This window comes from Pectinophora gossypiella, chromosome 10 (genome assembly GCF_024362695.1).
Source record: "Pectinophora gossypiella chromosome 10, ilPecGoss1.1, whole genome shotgun sequence".
Taxonomy (NCBI): Eukaryota; Metazoa; Arthropoda; class Insecta; order Lepidoptera; family Gelechiidae; genus Pectinophora; species Pectinophora gossypiella.
In genome coordinates, this window is record NC_065413.1 from 15,276,241 (window position 1) to 15,292,551 (window position 16,311).

A 16,311-nucleotide genomic window follows, 5' to 3' on the forward strand; every position below is an offset into this window, starting at 1 on the left:
CTAAACCACTGAGTCCGATTTATAAGTTTGAATCCATGTTTGGATCATAGATCATTGATATCACGTGGTTTCCAGTATTTGGACGAGAAAAGGGGTTTTCAAAGACAAACGGAAAGTAACCCTATAAGGGTTCCGTTTTTCCTTTTCAGGTTTGGAACCCTAAAAACCACGAGTCATATGCGATTGGATGAGCCATGTCATAGGCTTACGGCGGCTCAATAGTAACCATGTCGCCAGGGTTGATAAGGTCGGTCATTGGTCCCCACACAATAGAAGATTCTAAGTAACTGACTTAGCACAAAGACATAATTATCTTACAAATAACTTGTATATGTTGACAACACGAATGATTGTGAAGTGCGAGTGTAGATATGGTTGTTATATATTATTTAAATAAACAAGAGTTAACAATGAAATCTTTTATTTACAACCAGCAACTTTATTTATAATCACGGCTTTATCATTTCCTTTTTAACGAAACTGCAACAAAAATAAAAAAAAGATTAAGCACTACAATTCTTTTTGTTTCTTTTCGTGGCTCGGAAACTCTGGTAATTGAGTAATATAGTAATATTTCCTCTTATGATGGAGTAGTGTGGCTTACCTACTCTACTGTCGCTGTAAACTCATAAAATAAGTAATTACTAACTTATGCAGGCTTATATTACTTATAATTATTTTGCATTTTTTTTTATTTTGGACGGATTAAAAATAAACTAAAATGTATGTAAATGTCAAACTCAGATGTAGACGGGAGTTGCCTTTGCGCTGGATGTACATAAATTTGATCTGTCACTTTTAATAGGGAGATATGGTGGGTTAAAAAGGCCACAAAGCAATTCATCTAAAAAGCAATATTGCTATTTCACATTTGTGTGTATATTTTATATGCGCAGATGTCAAATTGCAATATTGCTTTTTAGATGAATTGCTTCGATGTGGCCTTTTACCCCTCAAGGTATAGGTACTGTCATGAGCAATATCATGTACCCACTTTAGAACCCTGTCGCACTATCATATTTGACATTTAGGGAGACTTACGGTTTAATTTGTCAATAAAGTTAATGTGACATGGTATCAAAGTGTATACATATTAGCACGCTCTTAAGAAAAAACCTCTATAAACAAAAAAACAAAACGGTCACGTAACAAAACACGAACTGATCGTTCATGTACTTGGCAGAGTGGAACGCATGCGGTATCTCCCGTCTATAAAATCCTCGAGATATCAACACAGTACGTTAAAATCTTTCTAAACGGCCAAAATGTAAGAAATATTTAACTTCTAACTACTTATTTATCACATATTTTTGCATTAACAAAGATTAAAACTCGTATTCTAAGATGTCAACTCGAAACAACTCAAACTCGACTCTGCTTTGCAATTCTGGCATTCTGGTCTTCTAAAATAAAATTTTATTTAGAAGATTTTGACAGGCATAAAACGAAACTTAACTTACTTACACTTTAAATTACAATACAATAAATAAAAATAAAATTGCTATTCAAAGTTCTAGATGAAGTAAATTAAATTCATCTTTTTTGGAGTTATGTATACGTTTTTACAATAGAATCATCATCATCATCACCAGCCCATTAACGTCCCCACTGCTGGGGCACGGGCCTACAATAGAATATCAGATAATATTTTAAATTTGTCAGAAAAATAATTTAAAGCTCATACTTATGAAGCTTACTTTAGGTAAAAAAGCTTATTATAAGATTAACGACTACCTAAATGATAAAAATGTCTGTTATTGAATGTGTTCCTCTAGTTATTAAATAACTTGTAATGTCCCTCATTGGTTTTTTAAAGATGTGTTGCTGTTGCAGTTTCTTGTCATTTCTTCTCCTCAGCCATAACACCTTGCGAAATGACGTAAATTCAAAAATGTTACATTGACCTTCAACAAGTTTATCCATGATAATTACGTTGAATAAATGATTCTGATTCTGATTCCGAAAATAATTGAGTCATGCCATTGCTCAACCTCACTGGAGTTTACTCAAATAAGGTGGACGCAACTTCTAAGAATAAGTACCGATTTTGAGGTGATCCTAAGTTGGCATCAACTGAGAATGGAGTCGAGGAAAGTTCCAATGTACATCTTAGAAAACGGATGTAAATATCACGAGATATCAATTAGGTACTTTATAAAAGCGAGTTTGTAGAAACTTTTTACTATTTTTAAATTTTAAATACTAATCATAAATGTAAGACATCAATTTCTTTAACTCGCTTCCAAAATTACCTAAATTTTTGATAGAAATTAATACTAACTACACATTGCTACTGGTATAACTAAACATTAAATAAAGTCTAACTGATCTAGTCTAGAAAATCCCACCGCTGGGCAAATATAACTTAGCAGCCTTTAAACGTCCCACTGCTGGGTATGCCCAGTGGTTGCCCTCAATCAACTTGAGGAGCATACCCCACCACACTTCACCACTGATTATAAAAAACTGACTTCCGATCTCAATTGCCTATTTCATATCGATTCAATTTTTGGTTAATCTGATAAAATGCCGGAAGCAAAACTCCCATCTTGATATTTTAAGACACTGTTAGTCATGATTCGGTCGGTGGCCAGGACAACTCACACGTCGGCGGATCCAGGGGGGAGAGGTGTCAAGGGTGCCCACTACATTTTTTTTCTAATTCTCTACGGAGATAGGTTGTCTGCGACCTGGTGACCCCCACCCCCCACCCCTGACATAAAAGCTGCATCCGCTCCTGGAGTCAGACTACTAGTTACTAGCTAACAACCTAAAACACAGAACTACATCATGCATCTTCCTCATAATGTGCCGGTATTTCATAGCGGACTGTTTGAAAACCAGTGGCCGGCTTATCGTGAGACGTTCCTTATGAACTGAGCGATTTCGTCTGCGGAGTCGCGTATGGATGTGGCCAGGTAGTGGCCTGGAGGGGGGTTCCAGACGAACGCGGGGAGTGGCTGGTAGACGAAGTGGTGAATTGTCTTCTTAGCCCTCCTGCGTGAACGCTTTTATACATCGCCATATGTTTGAATTCGCCGCGCAATGCGCTCAACGCTCCGCGCGACGCGTTATGTCCCCATTTACGAGGTCTACCGTGTACTGGAAGACAGCGGGCAGCAGAGCGGAGAAAGCGACGAAGGATGCATTTCCATTGAAGCGGAGCGGAACGGAGATGTGCAAGTGCAACCAATCAACGCGAAGTAGAGAACGACAGAGTGTTTTCTCTTTCTCTCACACGCTGTTGATTGGTTGATTTCGCATAGTGTCGTTCTGCTGCGCTCTACTCTTTGCTTCGCTTCAATGGAAGCTTACCCCGGAAACACGTTACGAGCCGTTATATCGCCGCTTTTACCTCCCTTCTACCCGCTGTCCTCCAGTACACATCCTAAAGGACAACTAACACAGTATTAATGAGTTGATACACCTACAACCAAGCTACATAGAACTACGATCATGCATCTTCCTCATAAGCTGTGGGTATTTCATGGCGGATTGCTTGAAAACCAGTTCGGTGGCGTACCGTGTGACGTTTCTGAAGAACTGAGCGACTCGGTCGACGAAGTCGTGTATGGCGGTGACCAGGTAGGGGGTGTTCCAGACGGAGGCGGGTCGGGGTTTGTAGACCAGGTGGTGCATCACGGGCTGGAGGCTCCGGAAGTTGTGGCGGCTCTCGCCGATCTTGCCGAAGAGGCGGTACTGCGAGGAAGAAGTGAGAAATGTTAGAGAACAATCATCTATACGTTAAGGTCTGAGGGTCTTGCATAGTGGCTACTAAGTAGAGGTTCAAGGTTTGTTCTGGTAAAATCAGGGCTCATACAATGACACATGGCCTTGGGTACTTGCCCATATGATAGTCTCCAATGAGAAAGATGGGCCTGACTAAGTACTCTACACAGTACAGTCTGATTTATTTATTTTTTATTTATTTATGGTCACCAACAGAGTTAACAACAATAAATACATTACTTACAAGTTACTTATATATAAACAAGAGTAATTGTTACCCTAATTATAGGTGACAACGGCATGCAAAATTAACTACAGCAAATATAAATGAGAAAAAAAAAAGAAGGCTAAAAGCGCATCACGCTTGCATAGCTTAGGAAAAGAAATTATGAGCTCTAAAATATGAAAATAAATTTTCAATTCCCTGATCTCTGCCCACCCCAACGAGAATGTGTTATGTGTTACTAACCCTTCGGCCGCCATCGCAACCACATTTCGCAACCAGTTGCAGAGGAATAATTTTACTCCTTAAGTCAAGAATCCAACGAATAAGAGAATTCAAATTCAAATTCAAAAATATCTTTATTCAATAGGTAACAAAGTTACACTTTGAATCGTCAATTTTTACATAACGAACGTCTCATCCGCCTAAAACTACTGCAGCTTCTCACAACCGGAAAAGCCGGGAAAAAGAAGCTGCAAGAAAAACCTCGGCACAGGGCCCTAGACGTTCTTTAAAAAAATAAACATAAAATATTGGTATACAATTGTAATTTCAAGAGCAAGGTTTAAAAATTTAGCGTAAGGTAATTAGATAATTCAAAAGAAGAGAAAATATATAGGTACTTGGGCATCAGATATGGTGATGGGGTTCTCGAAGATGATCCAGATGACGACCTCATTGCACTCTGGTGACGTCAGCGACCCGAAATACGTGTAGTACTGCTCCGTGTTTGGACTCATCAGCTTCCTGTAATACGGGGAAGGTGTAAATGTTACTATCTGATCACAGGAATACCTGAAGAGTAAGGAAACACGTATTAATAGACTGTAGTTGTGGTAGTTCGTACATCGGACAAACAAAACGTGCAGAAATCTGCTATAGCTGAGCACGTACTGGAGTCGGGCCCTAACCACTGGATCGAGTTTAACAATCCACAAATATTAACGACAGAACGTCATTACATCCCCAGACTCGTAAAAGAGCTATTGAAATCAGAAAACATAAAAATTTCAATAGAGAAGACGGTTTCAAATTATAGAGCATGTGGAATCCAGTAGTAGGTGTTGTAAAAAGCTTGAAACGGCCTAATGTGGTGACAAAACGTGAGGACAAAGTGAGTGCGGTTTGTCGTAGAGAGTTTGGTGCGAGTTCAGATGGTTCCGAACATTCCGATATCAAAAACATAAACAAGCGGCAAAGAAAGAGGGTAGACAGATGTGTCTGCCCGTAGAAAATTATGGATCTAAGTACCTACTCTACTCCAATCTCATCAGTCATCCCGTAATCGCAACAGTGTCGAAATATCGGGAGTCTCATATCCCCATTTAAACGCGGTAAGAACCCGTTATTATCTAAATATATAAAAGGAGAAACTGACTGACTGACATATCAACGCACAGCCTAAACGGCTAAACGTAGGCACTTGAAATTTGGAAGGGACGTAGCTTAGGTACTGTAGAGGTGCACTAAGAAAGGAATTCCCGGAATTCTCACGGGAACGGGAATTAGCGGGAAAATCCTTTTGTATGAAAAATCTAAACCGCTTAAGTTAGACGCTTGACATTTGGCATGTAGGTACCTTAGTTAACTTAAAGCTTAGTTGCAACAAGATATCGCAAAATTTCCACGGAAACGGGAGTTAGCGGGAAGAAACTTTTGTATGAAAAAATCTAAACTGCATAAGTTAGATGCTTGAAATTTGATATGCACTCCCACACACACAAAGATCTCTCTTTTATAACACGCCACGCGGACGAAGTCGTGGGCAAAAGCTAGTGTGCTTTAATTATGACACACGTATTGTTAGCACGGTGTCGGTTTATTGAGAGGTGAAAACAGAATGGACTACACACACCAATATGGCTAACATACGCAACCCTATCAGGTGCAACTATCACGTCAAATTTAAATGGCACCATCTATATCGCTTTTGGGAAACGTTGCATAACATACATAACATAAACGGTTTATATACGTCCCACTGCTGGGCACTCGCCTCCCCTCAATCAACCGGTGGGGGTATGGAGCATACTCCACCACGCTGCTCCACTGAGGGTTGGTGGAGGTGTTTTTACGGCTAATAGCCGGGACCAACGGCTCAATTTGCCCTCCAAAGCACGAATTATCTTACTTTTTCAGACAATCAAAACAACAAAAACTGAGGACAGTCTCGCAAAGTGTCAAAGTGCTGTCATCAATATTCATAATTATTAAGTAAGTAAGTAAGTATCATTTTTTTTATACATGTTGTATCTAGGTCATCCTCTCTTCTCGCGAATTAACGTCAATAATTCGTCTTCATTCCTTACTTCCTTATTACATTAGATTCACAATTTTGATGGAATCTTCAAAGAGACTTCGAAGCTCATTACGCTGGGTCCTGCCATTAAAATGTCCTGGTGAACGACGTTCATCCTAATTAAATCAGTCAAAGACTTGTTGCGTGTTCTGGGCTTTTAAAGCTGACATTTATTTTTTTAATTTTGTGAGCGGGTGTTTGACAGATCCCCAGCCCAGCCCAGCCTTCGGCCCAGATTTCCAGACACAAAAGCTAAACAATGGGGTTCGAATTTTAAAAGGACTCTGGGCTTTAAGACGCAATATATGCACTAATTATTCACTACCGCATTCTGTTTGTTTTTTATATACTTTTAAGTAAGTATAGTGTATTATAAAAAGTAAAAAAGCATTCAAATGCAAAAAATTACAATAAAACAATACCAGCTTTTTTTTGTGTGATGCTCTGTCGCGGGGCCACCACCTCCAATTCAGTTGAAAACGATATAGATTACTGTACGTACCATGTACATAGTGTACGTGAAAAGATTTTACGTGTACGTGCTATAATAAGAAAGAAAACAACAAATTAAAGTGGCTTTGCTGCAGAGCAGGCACGCACGCATAAAATCTTTTCACGTACACTATATGTACGTAGTACGTACATCGATCTATACTTCAATTTACAGGAAGAAAACATCTCGAAGAAAGCAAACTGAGTGGCTCCGCTGGGGCACACAATCTAGCTGGGGCTGGGGTTTGCTTTGCAGTTGGGTGCGAACCTCATCTCAGGGCGTCGTCTGAGAGGAAGAATACGATAGCGATAAGCGCTGAATGGGGGAAGTTACCCAGGCACTTACATGAGATTAAGCAGAACGCCGCTGATTCTATCTCCAGTGTGCAAGAGTCGTGGTATCACTTCCATGATCTCGCTGATGCGGTCCTCTTGGTCTTCGTTGAGCACGGCTTGTACCTGGTAGCAGATAAATAGGTTTGGTTACGAATATCTGATAAACTTTAACTACTTTTTCTTGAGTTTTCATAGTAATAAGGAATAGATTTACTACTACCGTAGATTGAACATTAGCGCTGAAAAATATAGCGACGTTGACAGCACTTTACCTCAGTGCGAGAATAGGCGCTGAACTGGCAACAGGCGGGGAACTGCGTGGTAAAAACTTGCAAAAATAGAAGTTCAAAGCGAAAAAGGAATGATGGAACGTCATATTTCTAATAAGTACCTAATGCCATTGTCATTGTGCATGTTAATCATAGCATAAACATTTTGATTTTCGCAGTGAAACCCAGCAAAATTATTATTTTAGTTTAAAATACACTAAAACAAGTACTCCCGGGCAATCCCAGTTGCAGTATAACCCGCCCGCGTTACGAAGCACTATGCGCTAATATATACGTAATAAGACCGCTGGGTACGGATGTATAGCATACTGAGGGTACCCAGTTGGGCGCGAACCTCGGCTTAGGGCGTCTGAGAGGAAAAATATTTGAAAGAATTAATCGACCCTAGTGGGTTGATAGCGATAAGCGCTGATAGAGGGAAATCGTCGACCACGCCGGCGGGGTCGGTATCAGGGTCCTGAAGTGTTTGGTGTCGCGAGCTGATTGGCTGCCTCTATGGCTAGAGTAGTCGGGTCGTCGGGATCGTATATTACGTCCTTCGGACGCCGATACTTTTCAGTACCATCCCTAAGCGAGATGTATTCGGAAGCCGTAACTACCAGGGGATTTGGGTGGTGCGGAGCAGTATCGAAAAAACGTTACAGAAACATTAATATAAACAATTCTATGGCAAATATAATGTAACAGTATCATATGGGACTCACATTGCCAAACATGGCGATGATGGCGAGACCGTCCTTCTGCTTGAGAGCCTGCTCCACCGTAAGGTCTGTCCGCACGTGCACGAAGTGGATCTCCATCGGGAATCTGGAATACGCTCGGAATATGAGGAGCTTCTTCATTATTTTCAGCCACTGTGGTCTTGAGGTACACCGGCTTGCTTCTCTAGAACCCTGTTACCGACCCCGCCGGCGTGGTCGACGATTTCCTTCATTGAGCGCTTACCGGCGCTTCAGACGACGCACTTTGTAGTGGGTACCCTCAGGCCTGTTGCCTTAGGGTGGTATTAATAAACTAATCTCAACTTCGAGACTGCCCTCAAGATCATGTCAATGACAGTTCTTATATAAAAACAGGCACTTGAGCATGGTCTTGAGGGCAGTTTCAGCTGAGATTAGTTTATTAATCCCTCAGCACTTCCCATTTGCCCGGCCAAGTAGTTAATGCCATCTGCGGCAAATCTACAATGAGAAACGTTCAACAAAGGCTCGATTCTCAAACGGGGAGCGCCGGGTTGAATCCTGATACCGGATTTGCACCGGATGTGCAGTTTTCACTAACACGTTACAGTTGGCTCGACCATTATAGACGGCGAGATGGCTCACCGCCTATCAGGTTGGTCTAATAGAAAGCTCGGTGAGGTGTGGGTACTTAGTTCATCTTGCGATGGATGTACCTCTGACCACCCCAATTGGGATGTAGTTGTGAGCTTACCTATGTTATAATTATGTTGTGTTCATTATTTGAACAACTTTTTAATATCGTGTGACTAGGTTACTTACTCGGGTTAGTAGATATTACATAAGCCATGTCCTGGTAGACCCCTAGTAGCTCAATAGTAACCCTGACACGAGGGTTGATCGGGTCGGTCATCGATTTTAAAACCCACACGACAGAAGAGAAGAATACTATAATAAAACCCAACGCGAAAAATTTAGACCACATACCTGAATGAGAGACGTTCAGGTAGAAGACATCTTTATTCTCAAAAGAAATTTACATTTCACTTCATGAGAAGTTATAACTTTAATGTAGCCTATTCCATGATTACAGATGATCGACCATAATTATTAAACAGTTATAAACCCGAATATAATTCTGTCGGTTTCTTACGACGTGCTTAGCATCATTCAAAGGTTACTAAAATACACTGGTGTCGATTCGGGCAACCACCAACTTAATTTGACAGGACTAAAACTAGCTCCATCCCTTTCTAGCACGTATAGTTAGTGAAGGACGGCACTAATTTAAGAGCTGTCAAATTAAAATTGGGTTATGTTTATGTGTGCCCGAATAGGCGCCACTGTTTGTGTCATACTTGCGGCCATTGACAGCATGTTCTGAAAGCCAATGGAAATGTAGCTGCTCCAGTCGATATCTGTGTTGCAGGGGCCCGCCAGACAGGATGGGGTGGATGGCCGTGTCCCCATCTGTACTGAATTGAACTGGAAGCAGAATACATTGTTTCAGGTTTACGCGGTTATTATCATAATTAAAACACATAATAACGCCACTCCAATCTCATCGGTCATCCCGTGATCATGGCACTTGCAACAGTGTAAATATCGGGAGTCTCATATCCCTGATTTAAACGCGGTAAGAACCCGTTATTATGTGGAAGCAGAATATTTTGCAATTAACAAAGTTTAACTTAACTTAGCTGAAGTTGGTTTGGACACATAGAGCGGATGAAGGATAATACGATTACAAAAGCAGTATATAAAGTGAAGTTTGGTGGAAGGGATGGCAGAGGAAGACCTAGAAGAACATCATCATCACTAATTTAAGAGCCACGCTCTTGTCGGTGTAGCATTCTCCATTCTTGTCTATCAAAGACCAATTCCTTCACTTCCTTATAAGAAACGACGTTCGCCTTCTCTTTAATCTGTTCCATGTAAGCGCATGTGTGATAGAGAACGTACATTGACCAAATTGGAGATGTCCTTAGAAAAGGTTCAGTATGATCTACTCTGAACAGGCGTGCGTGTATGAAACGATTGAAGAATGTGGGGAGCAAGGGAAGTATGTGAGGATCGAAGCAAAAGGAATTCTATAGTCTCTGCTTACCCCGGTGGGAAATAGGCGTGAGTTATGTATGTATGTTAACTTATCCGGTTTCTCACGTCAGAGGCTTTTTGAGAGGTTTTTTTTTCTTCTTTTTCAACCCTTCTAGAAGCAATCATCTTTCTTTCTCACTTTCTCACAATCGCTCATCTTTGTCACAATAACTTCAACTCTGAGCTCTGACCTGATGTGCGCGTGGAAAACTTAAAAGGGGCCCAAAGGGACCTGGCGACGCTCATTTGACCGGGAACTAAACACTTTCGGCATGTCATGGGAGTAAGCTACAGAGGCTGCTGAAGATCGCGAAGACTGGGAATCTGTTGTTGAAGCCGCGGATCATCATCACTAATTTAAGAGCCACGCTCTTGTCGGTGTAGTATTCTCCATGCTACTTATTTGGAAAAAATTGGGCAGTGGTTTCCCTCTTGCCTTCCGCCCCGCAGTATTGTGTCTGCGGCGAGTGCGATGGCACCCAGAGTAGTCAATTTCAAAGCCGTACGTGGTATTAATAAACTAATATCAGCTGAGACTGCCCTCAAGACCATGCTCAAGTCCCTGTTTTTATATAAGAACTGTCACATTGACATGATCTTGAGGGCAGTCTCGAAGCTGATTAGTTTATTAATACCACCCTAGGACTCCTGTCCTCCGAATAGTACTGACAGTTACTGCTGCCCTCTGTCAGGTTCCAGGTTACGGTCCCTGTGACTCGCCTGGGGATAGTAGCATTAAAAAAAGAAGAAAATATATTTCTTACCAGTCAATCCGTTATTGATGCCGGTCATCAGGACGCCCCGGTAGCCGGTAAAGGTGAGGGTGCCGTAGCGGATGACGACTCCATTGTAGTCGTGGATAATATCATCAGTTCTGATGTCGATGGGGGACTGCCGTCTGCCACCTTCCTTGCACTTCCTGCCAGGCCACGTTCGTTCATCTGTTGAAGACATTTTGTCACCTTTTCGAGTTCCCACTGGCCTAATCCAATGACTTTCGAATTCAAGTTTGGATCATAAATTATAATCACGTGCTCAGCGGCGGTTCACCACTTATTACGTTGGTCTAATAGAAAGTTCAGTGAGGCGTGTGTTCTTAGTTCATCTTGTGATGGATGTACTTCTGACTAGCCCAATTGGGATATAGTCGTGAGCTTATGTTATGTGTCCAGCGATGAAGGGAAACATCGTGAGGAAACCCACATAACCGAGAAATGCCTTTCGGAGGTATGTGACTCAACCTGTATTGGGCTGGTTTTTCCTTCGCGGGTTGGAACAGGCAGTCGTTTCTGTAAAAATCGGACCTGTCAAATCTTCAGGTCCGACACTAGTGACCGCCGATTTGTTAGGTTAGGTTAGGCCGCTGGGGCGGAAAGGTTCTCGAATGGCGACCACGTGTCGGACGACGCTCAGTGGGTAGGCCCGCTACAAGGTGGACCGACGATCTGGTGAAGGTCGCGGGAAGCCGCTGGATGCGGCCGATCGTCGTGGAGATCCTTGGGGGAGGCCTATGCCCAGCAGTGGGCGTTGTACGGCTGATAATGATGATGATAAGTGACGTTGTTGAAACATTTCCTTACCGTCATAAGTCCACATTTTGGTGTAATTGTACGATGTCGCTCCGATATCTGTGAAGAAAAGTGATTTAATAATGGATAAAGGCAAAAAAAAAACTTTTTAAACATACCTACTCGTAGGTATCTGGTTTAGTTAGCGGATAAATTCCTTGTCCCGGAGTGTAGTATTCATTATTATTCTATGGTAAATAATGGTTAATATAATACACTCGTCCTGGTTTGACAAGAGCTGCGGTTTCAAGTCCCGATTTTTTAATTTAATATTCTCTTTTTACCTTTGATCCCAAGGTCGAGCGTGATTGTAATTGTGTTTTGAACTGTACATGCAAATGACAGATGAGACGTCAGGTCACTTGCCGTAAACAGAAGCGCCGTAGCGGGAATCGCCGTTCGGAGAGTCGCTGTCAACGCTACAATTCGTGTTTTCTATAGAAGGTAGCGCCGTTACTCAGATGGTTTCTCACTTCACTTTCACCGTATTATTATTTCTTATTCTATGCTTTTACCAATAAACGCGTTCTGAATAAGACCCACCATAGACCCATTTTGACAAGTGATTTTTTTTGACGTGACTAATTGTAGACTTGCCTCAAAGGTATTGCTAACTTGGCCGGATAAATGGGGAGCGCTGAGGGCCCTCACCCGGTACAACATTTAGGACAATAGACCTGAGGGTGTCCAGTTAAGCGCGAACCTCGGCTCAGGGCGTCGTTTGAGAGGATTATATTTGAAAGAGTTAATCGACCTTAGTGGATCAAAAGCGATAAGCGCTGAATGAGGGAAATCGCCGACCACGACGGCGAGGTAGATACTGTCAAAACTTTTGTTCACAAGGTGGTAATTTCTATAGAAGGTACTTACTTTTGTTGGTTTATCACTTCACGCACCCAACATGAGTTGACGGCAAGTGAAATTGAAACACAAAGATGATGATGAAGAGAATAGACAGGTACCTACCCAAACTCAACAGCGTTAGAACGGCACAGATATAGTACATTACAGCAACTGTATTCCAACTTTTCCACCAATTAGACGTCAAATGGTGAGTTCGACTGAATATTTCGACACCAACTGAACCGCGTCGCTTATTGTGTCTGCAAGAAAAATATTATGTTTATTTAATTTCACTTATTGTCATTCCTGTACAGGTGTTATTGTACCAATGAGAAATTTAAAAGATAATTAACGAAGGAAATGAGCTGTCCATGTTTACATATCCAGCGACAGTTAAGCCATTCAATCGGTCAGGTCACATACAAAAGATTGGATGAATCACACGTTAATGTAAATATGGGCTGGTTATGTATTAGGTCACTTTTGACACAGAAGACCAAGACACTATTACCAGTGGATGGGCTAATTACCAGCGGTGGTAGCGCAGTTGGAATAACGTTTGACTCTCACTGTAAGATCACAGGTTCGAATCTAGCACATTGTCGAAATTGTTTTTTGAATTCATGCCTGGATGATAAATGATTATCACGTGCTCAACGGTGAAGTTCCGAAAAATGAGTTCGGAGGTATGTGAATTAACCTGTATTGAGCTGGTTTGCCCTTCGCGGGTTGGAAGGTCAGACAGGCAGTCGCTCCTGTAAAAAACCGGACCTGTCAAATCTTCGGGTTAGGCATTGGCTAATAATCCGACAGAATTTAGTTGACAGCTCACGTCAAACTTTTTGCTTACCAGCAAAATACCTATTTGAGTCGCCCGGTTTATTCATTCATTAACTCATTCTTTTTAAATTTAACAGCTGTTAAACATCCGTCCCTTTTCTTTTCGGTGGATAAGAAAATGACAGGTTAAGTATACCTTAAAACAAAATTAGGTGGTGTCTGCAGGAATTAGCACCAATGTTTTATTGTATCATTCTTAGTAGGCTATTCAATCATAGTTTATGTAATATTTAATACTATTGTTCGTGGTGGAGCGTGTGATTGAGAACAGAACTTGCTACGCAAATGTTTAGTATCGTCAAACCTTATACTCGTAGGTATCCAGACGGTAAACGGTGTAACGTGGGTTCAGTAGGCTCTGCACGGTAACCGCGATTATATCGAGGCCTTCGACCAATAGCCGTTTAGATAGATAAGTAAATGATTTACTTGGTCTACAATCACACATGCATACAATACAAATCAACAACAATACACACCACATACAAAATGTTTAACACACGCTAGGTATGTATGTGTGCTGCAGCAGCGCAAAACGGTCATAGCTCAGCGCAAGTTTTTGCCCTTTCGAGGAAATCGCTGATTTTCAGCTACAACCCGGACCCGTTTGACGTCCATCTACGTAGATAAAATTTGTGTCGTTTATTGGTCGAAGCGCTCAATATAATTGGCGCCGCGCGCGGCGCGGTTGTCATGCACACGGGTGCTGGATGTTATTTGCTTACCGACCATAAAAAGTGTTTTTTTTTTAAGATTATGTTTTGTGGTCGAGGGCCGGTGTTCTTTCAAACTCTCGAGCCGGTTTACCGTCTCAATCCGGGACTGAAGAATAATAATAAGTGTGGGTAAAGCAGCATGAGGCTTTGAGCTTCATAGCTTGAGTAGAACTGGGAACACTTCAAATTCAAAGCTTATCGCTATCGACTCACTAGGGACTATTAATTCTTTCAAATATTTTTCCTCTCAGACGACGCCCTGAGCCGAGGTTCGCGCCCAACTGGGCACCCTCAGGCCTGTTGTCTTAAACGTTGTACCGGGTGAGAACCTTCAGCGCTCCCCATTTGTCCGGCCAAGTAGTTTATGCCATCTGCGGCAAATCTACAATAAGTCACGTCAAAAAAAATCAAATTCAAAAATATCTTTATTCAGTAGGTAACATAGTTACACTTTGAATCGTCAATTTTTACATAACGAACGTCTCATCCGCCTAAAACTACTGCCGTCAAACAAAGTCGTCAAACAAAGTCGATTGTCATACCTACAGGCTATAATCAAGGTGTCTTCAAGGTAGAGTGTAAGGCATTTGCTAGGTAAGCGTGATCCACTCTAAACCACATTAGATGAGATGTGGTCAAACGCAAGCCTATATTATTTAAAAATATATAATAAAAATAATGTATAGATCCAGACCATGATTCTGTGTTAGTATATATCAAGTGGAATTTTCTGTCGCAAAATTTTTATTTTTGTAGTATTTTTAATTCAATTTTATGCTATTGCGATGGAAAATTCAACTTGATATTAACTCAGAATAATGAGCTGAATCATCCTCTCAGTATCTGTTACGATGTCATTTACACCCTGTACAAGTACATAGATAGCCATACAAGTAGATAGGGTGATAGTGACACCGTAACAAGTGGAAATTCCTGTCGGAAAAATCATGTAAATTTTGGTGTGTTTATTATTTTCAGCTCCATAGTTTTGTGACGGTAAATTCCACTTGATATCTACTCAGAATCATGGTGTAAATCATCCTTCAAAGATTCCGTTACGATGTCACTAACACCTTGTTATTTTTTAGTCTTTTTGAGTGATCCTAAAAGACTAAAAAATAACAAGGTTTGTATAAGTTATGGACGCCGTAATTGTCATATATATTAGTCACAATACCGTAACCTTCTAAATGTAAAATGTTTTAATGTATGTGATTTGGCTGTACTTTATAAATAAATAGACCCTATAATTATTATAAAAAAAAAATCGTTTGCAACTTGCGCATGGGCTATGAAGCATGCGTGTATGTATGTATAGATATTCTTACTGCAATCAGTAACAGACACTCAACCACTTACTTTGTTAGTGGAAACAACGGACTATCGCCATTTCCTACAGGATGGACGTATATTGTTACAAATAGACCAAGATATGACGTCATCCGGTCTAGATTCCCAAACAGATAAGAGGGGGCTTGATAGGGTCGCTGTCTAGGCTAGATCGAGATATGACAGGTTTTAGATTTGATAATAGGCTAGGATGGGGTCGCTAACGAGTTGGGATTTAAAAAAAAAAAACATCACTAAAAGATGTGTTGCTGTTGCAGTTTCTTATCATTTCTCCATAGTCATTTCTACTGTCGTGTGGGTTGTGAGGTGCATTACCAAACCCATCAACCCTGTCAGGGTTACTATTGAGCCGCCAAAGGCCGCTGACATGGCTCATGTAACGACTACTAACTTACATCAGTAAGCAGTAACCGGGACCAGCGGCTTAACGCGCCTTCCGAAGCACGGATCATCTTACTTTCGGACAATCAGGTGATGCAAGCCTGAAAAGTCCGTACCAAACAAAGGACAGAAATGATGCACTAGGCTAAAAAAAAACTAAGGCTGTATGAGGCTAGTGATGTATTTTCGACAACGTTGATCCCGACTATTAGCGGTAAAAACACCTCCACCAACCCGCATTGAAGCAGCATCTTTTCTCTTGGAGGCACTATTTTCATGACTATAGGTATCTATAAACCAACAGGGTTCGATTCCCGATGGGGACATTGTCGAAACCACTTTGTGATACTGTCCTTTATTTGGTAAGGACATTGTAAACTCGAAAACAAATTCTACAATCATTGGTTTAGGCCTGTACTCTCAAACCTGCGGCTTCAAAGTGAGAAGCAAGCGTTCTACCGATTGGA

General features: G+C 41.2%; 1 protein-coding gene across 1 annotated transcript; it reads right to left on the bottom strand.

Annotated features, from left to right (window-relative positions):
- Positions 1-385: 385 nt before the first annotated feature.
- Positions 386-16,288, bottom strand: LOC126369993 (putative carbonic anhydrase 5). The gene is made up of 11 exons (XM_050014613.1): positions 16,271-16,288; positions 14,327-14,495; positions 12,681-12,817; positions 11,727-11,774; positions 10,911-11,087; positions 9,408-9,534; positions 8,074-8,176; positions 7,090-7,202; positions 4,576-4,699; positions 3,524-3,699; positions 386-480 (listed from the first exon to the last, which is right to left on the bottom strand). The coding sequence occupies exons 3-11, from the start codon at positions 12,718-12,720 to the stop codon at positions 450-452; spliced, it is 939 nt and encodes a 312-aa protein (XP_049870570.1). The 5' UTR covers positions 12,721-12,817; positions 14,327-14,495; positions 16,271-16,288; the 3' UTR covers positions 386-449.
- Positions 16,289-16,311: the final 23 nt, after the last annotated feature.